This window comes from Thamnophis sirtalis, unplaced genomic scaffold (genome assembly GCF_051295495.1).
Source record: "Thamnophis sirtalis isolate CommonGarterSnake01/CBP01778 unplaced genomic scaffold, rThaSir2_p1.2 scaffold_3, whole genome shotgun sequence".
In the NCBI taxonomy this organism is placed as follows: domain Eukaryota; kingdom Metazoa; phylum Chordata; class Lepidosauria; order Squamata; family Natricidae; genus Thamnophis; species Thamnophis sirtalis.
In genome coordinates, this window is record NW_028261383.1 from 19710761 (window position 1) to 19725630 (window position 14870).

Genomic DNA, 14870 nt, shown 5'->3' on the forward strand with positions numbered 1-14870 from the left:
ATATTCCAGGATGAAATATATTTGAATTAAAAACCACTTATCCTGGGTTTAGGGGGGGGGAAATATTTCATACTTTCCAAATGGACATGTGCCAGGAACAGAGAGTGAGAAGCCTCTTTAGATGATCAGAAAGTTGGAAAATCTAACTGCAAGGGTCTCTACTTACAACCATTTGTTTAGTAACCATAAAATTGAATTGAATTGTGATGTGGGACACTGCAAAGTGTCCAGACAGGTCATAAGTTACCTTTTTCACCACCCTTGTAACTTTGAATGGTTGTTAAAGCAACTGGTCATAAGTCAAGGACTCCTTGGAAACATAAAAGAAGTCCTGAGGGACGATGTGATGGAAAACGTGTACGACTACAATGAAAATGACAAAACCGATGCTGGGATTTAGACAGTTTTCATTTCTTTTTATTTCCTATCTCATAAATGTCTATACAAATAGTATAAAATAAAAGGTTGGTTTTTATTGAGCAAGAGGATGGAGAATCACAACCAGATTGCAGAATATTTATATAATGTATCTCTGGTATATGATCATAGAAAAATGGAGAAAGAGTCTAATCAAATCCAATCCCACCACTGTACAGGAATCCCAAGTTGAAATAATCCATCGCAGATATTCTGCCAGCTACTACAGGGTCAAATCAGTGAAAAGGAATCTACCACCATTCTCAAGAATTGATCCAACTGTTTAACAATTTACTCCCGATGCTAGGATTTTCCCTTATAAATATATGTAGAAATCTTTAAGGGCTGTCGAAGTTATCTCCTAACCAGGGGTCTTCGAACATGGCAACTTTTAAGACTTGTGGGCTTCAACTCCCAGAATTCTCCAGCCAGCCATAAGAGTTGGAAGGGACCTTGGAGGTCTTCTAGTCCAACCCCCTGCTCGGGTAGGAAACCCTATACCACTTTAGACAAGTGGCTGTCCAATGTCTACTTAAAAATGTCTAGTGTTGGAGCACCCATAACTTCTGAAGGCAAGCTGTCCCACTGATCAATTGTTCTGTCAGGAAACTTCTCCTCAGTTCTAGGTTGCTTCTCTCCTTGATTAGTTTCCACCCATTGCTTCTTGTTCTACTCTCAGGTGCCTTGGAAAATAGTTTGACTCCCTCTTCTTTGTGGCAACCCCTGAGATATTGGAACACTGTTATCATATCACCCCTAGTCCTTCTTTTCATTAAACTAGATGTTCACCCTGAAGCTGGCCTGAGCGAGGCCATTTTTGGGGTTTCAGGGCTGCCATACTGGAGAGAAGAGTTAGAGAGTGGGGAATATAGAGGGGTTTATAGCCAAAACAAAATATTTTCTCCTGGGAACCAAGGACATTCCCACAGGTGGTCAGAGAGAGGCGGAGTGACATTACCAGGCAATCAGATGACACGATGTTTGGACCATGTGACTGACTGTTTGGAGAAGGGGAAAAACCTTTTACTGTTAACTTGGTGAAAACTGTGGGAATATTCAGAGTCAGTTTTACCAGCCTGTGCCAACTGCTTTGGAGTCCTATTTATTCTGGAGGTATAACTTGGAACTTTTGACACTAGACATACTCAATTCCTGCAACCGTTCCTTTTGCATTTTAGCCTCCAATTCCTCAAATCTTAAAGTTGCCAGGTTTGGAGACCCTTGTCCTAGAAATGTCTTACTAAGAACATCTTAAGCATGTCCCTGTAGCATGAGGTTGTTTTTTTTTAATATCACTTTAGAATTCTTGCTCTGTAGAAGCCTTTCCCACTTTGATAACATTGATATGGTCATTTTCCAAGATGAATTCTTGTATGATATTAAGGCTCTCCCTGGCATGGATTCTCTGATGCCTCTTCAAATTTCCTCTCTCGTTGAAGCATTTCTGGCAGTGAGAACATTTGTACGGCTTCTCGCCCGTGTGAATTCGCTGGTGTTTCTTCAACGTTCCCATCTGATTGAAGCCCTTCCCACACTGAGAACATTTGTAGGGTCTTTCACCAGTGTGGGTTCTTTGATGTCTCTTCAGGATTCCCGACAGGCTGAAACATTTCCCACACTGGGAACATTTGTATGGCCTCTCCCGAGTGTGCGTCCTTAGATGCCTCTTCAGGATTCCCGTCTCTCTGAAGCATTTCCCACACTGAGTGCATTTGTAGGTCTCCCCGGTGTGAATCCTCTGGTGCATCTTCAAACAGTTGGTGTGGCTGAAGCATTTCCCACAGTGGGAACATTTGTAGGGCCTCTCGCCGGTGTGAATCCTTTGGTGGGTCTTCAGATTTCCCGACTGGTTAAAGCACTTCCCGCACTGTAGACATTTGTACGGCTTCTCCCCGGTGTGAATTTTCTGGTGCTGCTTCCAGTATTTGGCCTTGTTGAAGCCCTTCCCACAGTGAGAACATTCGTACCATTCCTCTTCGGGATTGCACACCGGAAATCTGCTAAGTGAGTTTGGGTTAGTCAAGTTTTTCCCGGATTCGGGAGAATTGTTATGTGTCTCTCTGAGATTGTTACTCAGATAAGCGTTTGCGTTACTCTCTATTCCGTTCTCGGATATTTCAACCCTTTGCTCACTTACGATATCTTTTTCCTCTTGATTCATGTTTGAAGTACGCTGGTAGCTGTCCTCAAATCTCTGAGGATGTTGGTCCAATTTCTCCGCAGAAGGTATTGGATTCAGTTCCACCTGGTAAAGGTACCTCTTATCATATTGGGAGAACATGGACACTTTACCCTTGTTGGTCTTTTCTGTAACAGTAAGATCCTTTTCAAGCACGTTGTGGGTATTCTCAATTTCCAGCGGTGGCCTCCATCTCTGCTGATCGGAATCACAGCTTTCTTCTTCCATCTCGGCTTTTAATGGCAGATTCTCAGGGCTTATCACAGGGTCTCTCCCGCACATCTCTTCTGCATCTTCTCCACCCTGAAAATTCTGCACTTTAAACCTATTCTCCTGTCTGTCACCTGCAGAACAAGAGAAAAATCTTTTAATCCTGTCCCCAGGCCTTCATTTCAAACAATCTACCGTATTTTTCGGAGTATAAGACACCCCTTTTTCCTCCCTAAAAGAGGATGAAAATTTGGGTGCGTCTTATACACTGAATGTAGCCCTGCCCAACTCTTTGGCCTCTGCCTCCCAGCAATTTATCTCCTTGCAGCAAACCAGAAAATGGGGCTTACGGGCGCAGCAATAGGCTATGGCAATCCCTGCAGCCTGGAACAGGCCCCTGCTTAAACTGAAAGTCAAACAGGCTGTTTGCCGTTTGCTGCAAGGAGGCAAGTCAATAACTATAAATGCCTATAGAATGTTCCAATTATTAGCCTTATTTTTTAAAGACTGCTTTATTGTTTTTCTAGACAGCTTAACAAAATGAAGCAGCTTTTTAAAATAAATGCTTGATCTGAAGAGGCCCAGTGCTATTGTATCTTCTTTTAAATAGCAGAGAATAATGTATACTTCCAGAAAGCCACATCAATTTTAACAGCATCTGTACAAGTATAGTCCAAAATGTAACACCGCAAAGAGTGTATATCGTCTGTACTGTTTGCTGGGAAACAGAGGCAGATTTGTTTTCCCTTGTTTTCCTCCCTAAAAGCTAGGTGGCTCTTATACTTCGGAGCGTCTTATACCCCGAAAAATACAGTAATCTCCATTTTCTACTGATGCATTTATTTCTGGTGAAGCATAATTCGATTTTTTTTCCTTCTGTTGACAAATTTGTATTACTTTATCGAAGTATAAACTACAAAGAGAAATGAAAATAATGGGAAAATAAGAGAGGAAGAAGGAAAGAGGAAAAAGAATAGGATAAAAAAGGGAAGGGGAAGAAAAGCATTGATTTCTGACTTTTTAGCACAGTAAAATAAAATAACAACAGCTGCCTCAACTTTTTACTTTTGCATAATAATATATACTAGCCATCTCTATAAACAACAAACCTATCTAATTGATAAAATCCCAAATCGATGTTTTATTTTTTTCCACCTCAAGCACAAAGTCCAGAAGCGGTTTCCAAGTAGAAACGAGGTTGGTTGTATTCTTTTCTTTAATTAAAGCAGTCAATTTAGCCATCTCTGCTAACTCCATCAGCTTCTGCAGCCAATCATCCATTGTGGGGAGAATGCTTGATTCCCCTACACCCCCAGTGTTACAAAAGGTCCTCCTTTATCATAGCTTTGCAGTTTTTGAAGATACGAACATCCCTAAGCACAAGGTCAGCTGTTTTCTAAAAGCTTTTTTTAGTTGAAATATTTTTTATCAACAGGACTTGTTTACTCAGAACAGTTTGCTTCATGGAAAAAACTGAACTGGTGATTTGTGGACTTACTGATTAAAATGGTTACAAATGGGAAGAAGAGAACTCTAATCGTGAAGTTTTTAAATTCTTTTAAAACTACTTTTTACATTTTTTTAATCTTTTATCTTTGATAAAGGGTGGGTGGAGGGATGGAAAAATGGATGACAGATTGGGAGGTAAGTAGGTAGGGAGAGAGAGAGATAATGATAGATAGATTGATAGATGGATGGAGGGATGAAGAGAGACAGACAGATATGGATGGATAATGGATGACAGATATGATAGGTAGGTAGGTAGATAGAGATAGATGAAGGAAAGATAGAAAGATAGATTTGGATGGATGGATGATTGATGCCAGATGATAGATATGGAAGATAGATAGATAGATAGATAGATAGATAGATAGATAGATAGATAGATAGATAGATAGATAGATGGATGGATGGATGGATGGATGGATGGATGGATGGATGGATGGATGGATAGAGGCAGACAGACAGATATGGATGGATAATGGATGAGATAGATATGATAGGTAGCTGGATAGAGATAGATGAAGGAAAGATAGAAAGATAGATTTGGATGGATGGATGATTGATGTCAGATGATAGATATGGAAGATAGATAGATAGATAGATAGATAGATAGATAGATAGATAGATAGATGGATGGATGGATGGATGGATGGATGGATGGATGGATGGATGGATGGATGGATGGATGAAGAGAGACAGACATGGATGGATAATGGATGACAGATATGATAGGTGGGTAGATTGAGATAGATGAAAGAAAGATAAATTTGGATGGATGGATGATTGATGTCAGATGATAGATATGGAAGATAGATAGATAGATAGATAGATAGATAGATAGATAGATAGATAGATAGATAGATAGATGGATGGATGGATGGATGGATGGATGGATGGATGGATGGATGGATGGATGGAGAGAGACAGACAGATATGGATGGATATTGGATGACAGATAGATATGATAGGTAAGTAGATAGAGATAGATGAAGGAAAGATAAATTTGGATGGATGGATGATAGATGTCAGATGATAGATATGGAAGATAGATAGATAGATAGATAGATAGATAGATAGATAGATAGATAGATAGATAGATAGATAGATAGATAGATAGATAGATAGATATAAGATAGAATTGTTTGAATGGTGACTCTTCCCAGTACTTTAATTTCATTCAAGAACAAAGAATACAAGAAAAAATTGTCTTTCTTTTGAAGCAAGTGGTTAGCTTTAATCACTCCTACCTGTTCTTCCAAACAATTAGAAGGTCTCTTTTCCTGACTCCCCCAATTCACTACAGGAGAAATTATGCATCTATTTTTTCATAAGTACATAGAAACATGTAAATAGCTGGGCTGATGTTTCCCAGCCTTGTTGGATTCTGTACATACCATCCTCACTTAAACAACCTATGTTTTGATGTTCTTCCTGCAGGACCTGCCAGGCTACGCTCTGGTGGGCTGCGTGGGTCAGCCTCTGCTTGGCTGCCTGCAAACACACGTCTGTTTCTTTGAGGTCCTGCAAAGAGGAGAAGACATCTTCCCATCAGATCCCATCAGAGCCAAAAACCCACAATAAACCTTCACTGCCAAAAACAGAAGCATTCATTATTACAATGCTCTCTCCAATCCACTGATCAATGTTTCTTGCAATAGGGCCAACAAGAGTCCGTATTTCAGTATAGGTAGTCCTCGCTTAGCGACTACTCCTTCAGCGGCCACTCGCAGTTATGACGGGGCTAAAAAAATGAGATTTGTGGCTGCTCCTCAAACCAGGGCGCCACCGCAGCAATCCTGCAGTTATGGGCTCAATATTTAAGTGCTTGTTAACTGGCAAACATGTAGGCAGTCCCCATTTTCAATCATCTCAGCTTAACTTCCAACTAACCGAGTCACTGGGGAAGCCACGGGAAGTTGCAAGTTGCACTTACAAGTTGTCAAGACTTTTTGACTGTAGCAGAACTGACGTCACAAATTGAGCGCAATCGTATAACGTTTCACTTGACGACTGTTCCGCTTAGTGACTGAGTTTCTGGTCCCAACTGTGGTCGGTAAGTGAGGACCACCTGTATTATTTGGGTGGAATTCAAAGCCCCAAATTTGATGGTACATACAGGTAGCCCTCAATTTACAAGTTTCATTTAGTTATAACGGCAGTGAAAAAAGTGATGTACGACCATTTTTCACACTTATGTCCATTGCATAATCCCCGTGGTTACATGATCCAAATTCAGGCGCTTGTCAACTGACTCCTATTTATGACGGTTGCAGTGATCCCCTTTGGCTCGACCTCCTGACGAGCAAAGTCCATGGGGAAGCTGGATTTACTTAGCCACCACGTTACTAACTTAACAGCTGCCGTGATTCGCTTAACAACTGTGGCAAGAAAGGTCACACAATGGGGCAAAACTCACTTAAACGTCTCACTTAACGACAGAAATTTTGGGCTCGACCGTGGTCGCAAGTCGAGGACTACCTGCTTTCTTGGATATATCTAGGCCAGTTGTACGTCATCTTCGGATTTAGAAGACGTTTCAACCAAGTCTGCAGAGATCAATTGTAAATAAACAGCCCAGCTAAAAGGACCCACCATAGAGTGGGTGGAATTCCAGTGAGAAATAAATGCCACCATACTCCAAATCTGGCGCCAAAACTATCCCACCAGAGCAGCACCTACCTCTTTCAGTGCAGTTTGGACCACTCCAGGTTCTTCGAGAGGAAGCAACGAGCTGAGGGGATTTGGGGATTTGGTTCCATCGCCTGCAGGTGATGGGAGGGAAGCAGACGTTATAAAGAGAATTTGTTTCTGCCTTCTTGTGCCCGTGGTCGCTGAACATTCTGGCCCAGGCTTCCTTAACAAGCAAAAAGCGGAGTCTTGTTCCCGGCAAAACCCCTTTTATTTACACGACTGTAAATTCCTTTCATTCACAGTCAGCAAGACTTATCAAACAATCTTTTAGAAGGTTGTTTATCAAATACAAACCTTATCTCATTTGGCGAACTGCCAAATGACTAGTTTCCAAACACCGGGAAAGACAAAACTTGGCACAGAGTCTCTTACAAGCAGAACTTTTCTCTCTTGACATAACCGAATGAACATATTGTTTCCTGCAAAAGCCGACTTCCCCTTCGTTCCTCTTTTGTGTTACCTTCCCACCAAAGGCGGTTTCTATTTTTCTGCTTGCATTTTTACATGCTTTCGAACTGCCAGGTTGGCAGAAGCTGGGACAAGTAACGGTAACCCACTCCTACGCATCGCTAGAGATTCGAACCACCAAACTGCCGACCTTTCTGATCGACAAACTCAGCCTCTTGGTCACTGAGCCACCGCGTCCCTAGAAAATTCAATAATGGGGGGGTGCAAATCAAAGGATTTTAAAAAATGCAAATGCAGAAGGACATTCATTCCTGCATTATAATTCTTACCTGGCACTTTGATCTCCACTTCAATGTTTTCTCTCTTCACAGCCTCCAAGGGCTCCTTCTCAGCCTGTTCAAAATCAGCTAGGTCTTCATTTTGGGGGCCCTGAAAGAGAGAAGAGAGTCTTTTAACACAGAACAAGCGAGATTGATTTTTGACACAATCTTGGTGTCAAATCCCAGCTGTGCTGGCTGGGGGATTCTGGGAGTTGAAGTCCACAGGACTTAAAGTCACCAAGGTTGAGAAACACTGGTGTAAGGTATCCTGCTTGAGCAGGGGGTTGGACTAAATGACCTCCAAGGTCCCTTCCAACTCCATTAATCTGTTAGAACAGCGTTTGTAAACCGTGGCAACTTTTAAAATGTGTGGACTTCAACTTCAAGACGACCAACATTTTAAAGTTGCCACAGTTGAAAAACACGAGGCTTTGCATTTTATGGCGAGGCAAACAAACACTGCATGTGGTAGAACTGACGGGCTATTTACTAATGGAGAGGAGACAGGGGTGGGTTTCTCGCCCCGTTCCAACCGGTTCGGTTGGAACGAGGCCGGCGGCGTCCTCGCGCATGCGCGCAGCGCGCGCATGCGTACTAGCATCTGTGCAATGCTCCAGCTGCTCCTGGAGGATCGCGCAGGCGCTGTATGCGTCCTGCGCATGCGTGGAAGCGCAGAATTCGGCAAAACCGGGTAAGGAGCGGGCGCGGGGCGCCTTCGCCGTTCCCGGAAGTTACTTACTTCCGGGTTCGGCGACCAACCAGATTGCGGGGACCGCCGCGAACCGGTTGAAACCCACCCCTGAGAGGAGATCACTAGGAAACTTCCAGCCCTTTAAGCTGAACTAGGAAGTTAAAAAAAAATATTCAAGAAAAAGACAGCTGCAAACCATTTTCATATGGTTGCTAATAGAATTGCATGGATGAATCTATGTACAAGCTAATCCTTGACTTACAAAAGTTCGTTTAGTGATCACTGGAAGTTACAATGGCACTGGAAAAAAGTGACTTTTGACCGTTTTTCACACTTATGACTATTGCAGCATCCGCAGGGCAACTGACACCTATTTATGACGGCTGTAAAGTGCCAGGATCATATGATCACATTTTGCGGCCTTCTGATAAACAAAATCAATGGGGGTGCCCAATTCATTTTAACGGCCATGTTACTAACTTAGGAACTGCAGTGATTCACTTAACAACTGTGGCAAGAAATGTGGTAAAATGGAGCAAAGCTCATCTAACAACTGTCTCGCTTAGCAACATAAATTTGGTTGTAAGTTGAGGGCTACCTGTATTCTTAAAGTAATTTTATTGTCCTGAATTCGTTAAGGGGGAAAAAAAGTATACCTACATACACCATACAATACAATAGCAGAGTTGGAAGGGACCTTGGAGGTCTTCTAGTCCAACTCCCTGCCTAGGCAGGAAACCCTATACCGTTTCGGACAGATGGCTATCCAACATCTTCTTAAAGACTTCCAGTGTTGGGCATTCACAACTTCTGGAGGCAACTTCTGTTCCACTGATTAATTGTTCTAACTGTCAGGAAATTTCTCCTAAGTTGCTTCTCTCCTTGATTAGTTTCCACCCATTGCTTCTTGTCAGGTGCCTTGGAGAATAGTTTGACTTCCTCTTCTTTGTGGCAACCCCTGAGATATTGGAACACTGCTATCATGCCTCCCCTAGTCCTTCTTTTCATTAAACTAGACATACCCAGTTCCTGCAACCGTTCTTCATATATTTTAGTCTCCAGTCCCCTAATCATCTTTGCTGCTCTTCTCTGCACTCTTTCTAGAGTCTCCACATCTTTTCTATCATAAATTATAACATTCTAATGTAAATAAAATCATTCCAAAAACTTTGGATCTCTTGTTGAAAATTTCTGCAATAGGAAGTGACAATAATTCCAAAGTGCCATTCATTTTCATCAAGTTGTAATTAACTGCAGGCAGTCCTCAATTTATGACCATGATTGACCCTGGCAATTACTGTCATTATGATGATCTTAAAGCACCATATGATCAAATCTGTTTCATGACCCTTTTTTCCAATGTTTGTTAAGCGAACCCACTGTTCGCTAAGGGGCGCATTTTGCTGGACACCAAAACGAAACACTTTCAGGCAAAACCACTGAAATCAAAGGGTGCTGCAAACTGCCATAAAAGTGGACCATTTGATGAGTGCCCAAAATATGGTCATGTGATTATGGCAAGAGGTGGGGGGGGGGCATTTTAACTTTGAAACCAAATCATGTCCCTTTTGGGGGAGGGGTGTGTCATCACTTTGAACTGTCATAACTCAAGGACTGCCTGTAACTGTACTTGTTTGCAATGCCCAGATGTGTACCACATTGTACAGTAGTGGCCAAAATTGTAGAAACTTTTTGGGAAAAGTGTATTTTCTAAAACTAGGTCTAATAACACTTTTTCTTGAAGTAGTACCCTAAATAAAGATCTATCATCTATCTATCTATCTATCTATCTATCTATCTATCTATCTATCTATCTATCTATCTATCTATCTATCTATCCCTATCCCTATCCCTATCCCTATCCCTATCCCTATCCCTATCCCTATACCTATATATATATATATATATATATATATAGGTATAGGTATATAGAGTAATAGAGTGATAGATAGATATATCAGTGGAAAGATAATTTAATCAAGAATGTAACACAATAACTTTTATGAAGAATTTGCTATTAGAATAGCAGTTCTAAAGAAAAATATTGAAGTGAGATATAAAAAAAATTGTCACCATAGAAAAAAAATGAGATATACAAAAATTATCACCATGTCAGTTAATACTTGGTTGGGTAACTGGGCCATTCCCAGGCCATCCCAGCAGTGGAATATGATTATCTTGAAACTCAAAAAATAAAAAAAGTGCTGTTATTAGCCATCAAGCCTCAAAAATACACTTTTCCCACAAGGTTTCCACAATTTTGGCCACTACTGTATGTTACATAAACACTGAAATTGATAAACTATACCGGACGGGCTTCGGATTTGGTCCCTTGCTGGCTCCGCAGGAAGTCCTCCACCAGGGCCACCACCTGGGAACACGTGTCCGGCCTCCTGGGTTGAACCCAGGTCTGGAGCTTTGAAGGCAGGCTGGCCAGGAACTGCTCCAGGATGAGCAGCTCCAGGATCTGCTCTTTGGTGCGTCTCTCCGGCTTCAACCACTGGTGGCAAAGCTCCTGGATCTGCTTGTAAACCATCCGAGGGTCTTCTACCTCCTGGCAGCAGAACTGCCTGAAGCGTTGACGCCGGGCCTCCGTTTTCACCGCTTCCCCTTTCAAGATGGCGGCCTTCACGTTCTCGTAATCCCCTTGGTGAATGGTGTCGAGGCTGCGAAAGGCCTCTTCAGCTTCTCCGCAAAGGGCTGGCAGGAGGTGGGTTACCCACTCTCCTCTGGGCCACCGGCACGCTCTGGCCACCTGCTCGAAGGAAGCCAGGAAGGCCTTGGGATCTTCCCAGGGAGAATTCCTTGATCTTGCTGGATTTCCTTCTCTGGGATGAGAGGGTTGAAGGGTCTGGAGGAATTGCTGCCACTGCGTTTCCCAGCGCGCTTCCATCATCCCAATGAATGAGTCTTCCTGGATCCAAGGCGATGCTCCCTTATCTTGGTCTCTTGATTGTAAACTGAGCTTCAACTGCTCCAATGTTTAGTTCTTCTGCCCGGTCTGGTCCCACTTGTTCTTTCTTCTGTAGCCCCTTCTTCTATAATATAGAGCATTTTCAAATTAGCGCACTAGACAAAATATTGTGAGAATATACTGAGAATATATGCACCAAAGACAAATTCCTTGTGTGTCCATTCAAGAGTTCTGTTCTGTTCTATTCTATTCCATTCTATTCTTCTATGCTATACTATGCTATGCTATTCCTTTTCCTATTCCATTCTATCAGAAACCTGAAATTCACCTCCTTAAATCCTTTTTCAAAAGTAATTCCAAGATGCAGCCCCCATAATTCTAAAACCATCTCCTGAACTATTTTATCCTCTTGTTTCAACTAACCTAAAATGCAACGTTAATCCTAGATAAGCACACACCTCTTACAAAGTTAAGGGATTTCGATGCTAAGTAATGTTTGACTTTTTGGAGAGGTAGGGCGGCTTCAGCACAAAAGAGTTATAAATTAAAATATGACACTACTAAGCCATGCTTGTATTTACAACATTCCCCCCCCACCCCGTGAGTTTTTGCTGTTTCTCCGTTTTGGGGGTTTCCCCTTCTGTCCTCCAAAATCTAGGCTAAACAAAATTTCAGAATTGATCACTTGTATACAAGAATATCACACCAGTTAAAGAAAGTAAGCCAAGAATTTTGAAAAAGTGGTAGATATTTGCAATCCAAAATTCACTTTCTTAATTCTCCGTAAACTTTTAACTTTTGGGGGAGCCTTGTCCCAGACATGTTCCTTTTAACTAAAAGAGAACAACCCACTCTTTTATCAAGAAGTTACACAAACACACACACACACACACACACACACACACACACACAGGGAGAGGTCACACATGGGCCCTTCAAAGACCAAAAGTTTTTTTTTTACTGGTGGGGAATTTAAACTCCCCTTTTCCTCAATGGGAAATCATATTCAGACAAAGAAAATTATTAAAAATATCCTTTCCCTTTCTGAAGCCTGGCACTTTCTCTGGAGGGATATTGGGGGGGGGGGGGGGATAGGGGATATGCAAGCGGCGAGGCCAGCCTGCCCTCTTCTTGTCTCCCACCCACCCCCCTTCCCAACGGGACAAGAAGGCGGAGGGCTGGTCTTGCAAACGGGGATCAGCGCACTCGCCGCCTCCCCCTCCCCGGGGAGGAGCTCTGCAGCGGGACAGACGGACGGAGGGGGAGATCGCCCCTTCCTCCTCCGCGCCCCCAAACCCTGTCTTCCCTGGCCTGCACCCCTGCGCTGGAAAGGCGAGCAAAACGCGCAACTCGATGCTATGCCGTGCAATGCAAGCGATGCAATGCAAGGCAACGCAACCCGCCCAGGCTCCTTTGGGTTCGGGGGTGATCTGAATGGGGGGAGCGGGGGATCCCCGGGGCGGAGGCCTCCCGGTGCAACGGTCTGCTGCAGCTCCGGAGCGAACCTTCGCCTTCCCCGCCCAGGATTGCAAGGCTGGAGGCCTCGGCAGCAGCCACCCGCACCCCCAGCCGGCCAACCCTCGGCCCGTACCGTCAGCGGCGGGACCCGCGCGGCTCCTCTCCTCCCCGGCGCCGTCCGGTGGGCGTGCGAGCGCTGGGGGCCCCCCGGGACTCGCGGCCGCCGCAGCTGCGCCCATCAATCCCCGCCTCGCTTTGCCTTGACGCTCCGCTTGCTGGATCGGCGGAAGGGAGCCCGCGGGCGCCCCCTCCCGACAGGCCGCGTCTCTGCTTCGTTCCCCGCAGCGGCCGGGCAGCGGAGAAGCTCGTCCGTGACATCAAAGTTTAGAATACAATAGGATAAGACTACAGTAGAGTTGGCAGGGACCTTGAAGGTCATCTAGTCCAACCCCCTGCTCAAGCAGGAGACCCTACACCATTTCTTACAGATGGCAATCCAGTCTCTTCTTGAAAGCCTCCAGTGACGATCAATCAATCAATCAATCAATGAGTAGCACTGGAAGGACATTGAAGGTCTTCTAGTCCAGCCCCTTCCTCACGCAGGAGATTTGGGTCAGATCTTGGGAAAACTGGTCAACCCTAATAACCCTGAGATGGATTTCTGGGTGGTCTCCCAACTAGTTCCCCGAATGGAGCCTGCCCTGCTTAGGGTTTTTCGAGATCCACTATTGATCAGCTATCTGTGTGCATCCTTTCTGCCTGAAAAGACAACCTAAAACTTTTGGGTCAAGTGAGGAATAGAAAACTGGCTTTGTTGCACAGCGGCTCTGTGTTCGAATTCTACAACCCTACAGGTAGCCATTGATTGTCTCTCCTACTTCTCAGCTTCTCCACGACTTCCCTACTTTGTAGTTCAGAGAGCAGCACTACGACTCCTAGGAAGTACAGAATACAGATGTCCATGGAGATTCTCAGTCATCTGAGTCATAGTTGTTTGTCCCAAAGGTGCTTTTTTCCCCCCCATGAGGCAACTAGACTTTCTGGTTTTTCTTTGAAGAAGTTTCGCTGCTCATCCAAGAAGCTTCTTCAGCTCTGACCGACTGGATGGTGGGGAATGGAAGGATTTACATTCTTCCAGCTGCATGATGTCGTATCCCTCCCGCTCTGTGACCCCCAAGGTCAGTGACACAGATAAACCTCCAAGTGGCCTCACAGGCTCGCTAAAAGAATGCAAATGACCAGCTCTCTGCAAAGAATATAACTCCTTTCCATTCCCCACCATCCAGTCACAGCTGAAGAAGCTTCTTGGATGAGAAGCGAAACGCCTTCAAAGAAAAAACAGAAAGTTGCCACTTGGGGGGAAAAAAACACAGAATAAGAGTTGGAATGGACTTTGGAGATCTTGGCCATGCTCAAGCAGATGACCTTATATACCAGTGATGGCGAACCTTTTCAGCACCGAGTGCTCAAATCGGAACATGCGTGCATGAGCGCATCCCGGAGTGCCAGCGGGCCAGTGCACATGCCAGCTGATCTTCTGGTCTCGGCCCCCAAAACAGCCATAAACAGCCGAAAACCAGGCATGCGCGTGCCGGTTAGCTGGTCCTGAAATTTCCAGCACGCAAATGCATGCCAGCCAGCTGGTCTTAGCGTGTGTTGGAACACTGGAAACCCGCCAACATGCATTTTTTGGGCTGTTGATGGCCAAAGAAGAGCCGAGGTGGGGCAGTGATTAAATGCAGCACTGCAGGCTACTTCAGTTGACTGCAGTTCAGCAGTTCGGCTGTTCAAATCCCACTAGGCTCAAGGTTGACTCAGCCTTCCATCCTTCCGAGGTGGGTAAAATGAGGACCCGGATTGTTGTTGGGGGCAATATGCTGACTCTGTAAACCGCTTAGAGAGGGCTGAAAGGCCTATGAAGTGGTATATAAGTCTAACTGCTATTGCTATTTTGGGGGCCAAAAACCAGAAGAGCAGGTGGTGATGGCATGCATGCCCACAGAGAGGGCACTGCATGCCACCTCTGGCACCGTGCCATAGATTCACTGTCAGGGTTATATACCATTTCTGACAAGTGGC

At 44.2% G+C, this 14870-nt stretch overlaps 1 protein-coding gene across 1 annotated transcript; it reads right to left on the minus strand.

Annotated features, from left to right (window-relative positions):
* Positions 1 to 859: 859 nt before the first annotated feature.
* Positions 860 to 13053, minus strand: LOC106544284 (uncharacterized). The gene is made up of 6 exons (XM_087711455.1): positions 12925 to 13053; positions 10728 to 11457; positions 7738 to 7837; positions 6989 to 7071; positions 5704 to 5830; positions 860 to 2940 (listed from the first exon to the last, which is right to left on the minus strand). The coding sequence occupies exons 2-6, from the start codon at positions 11313 to 11315 to the stop codon at positions 1715 to 1717; spliced, it is 2124 nt and encodes a 707-aa protein (XP_087567581.1). The 5' UTR covers positions 11316 to 11457; positions 12925 to 13053; the 3' UTR covers positions 860 to 1714.
* Between the last annotated feature and the right edge of the window lie 1817 nt (positions 13054 to 14870).

Bases quoted from the DNA above. Each gene is read 5' to 3' on its own strand.
- LOC106544284 (XM_087711455.1), bottom strand. From the start codon at position 11,315: ATGATGGAAGCGCGCTGGGAAACGCAGTGGCAGCAATTCCTCCAGACC. The intron at 7,072-7,737 runs GTAAGAATTATA...CATCACCTGCAG, and splicing joins AGTGGAGATCAAAGTGCCAG to GCGATGGAACCAAATCCCCA. The intron at 2,941-5,703 runs GTATGTACAGAA...CTTGTTCTGCAG, and splicing joins AGGTTGTTTAAGTGAGGATG to GTGACAGACAGGAGAATAGG.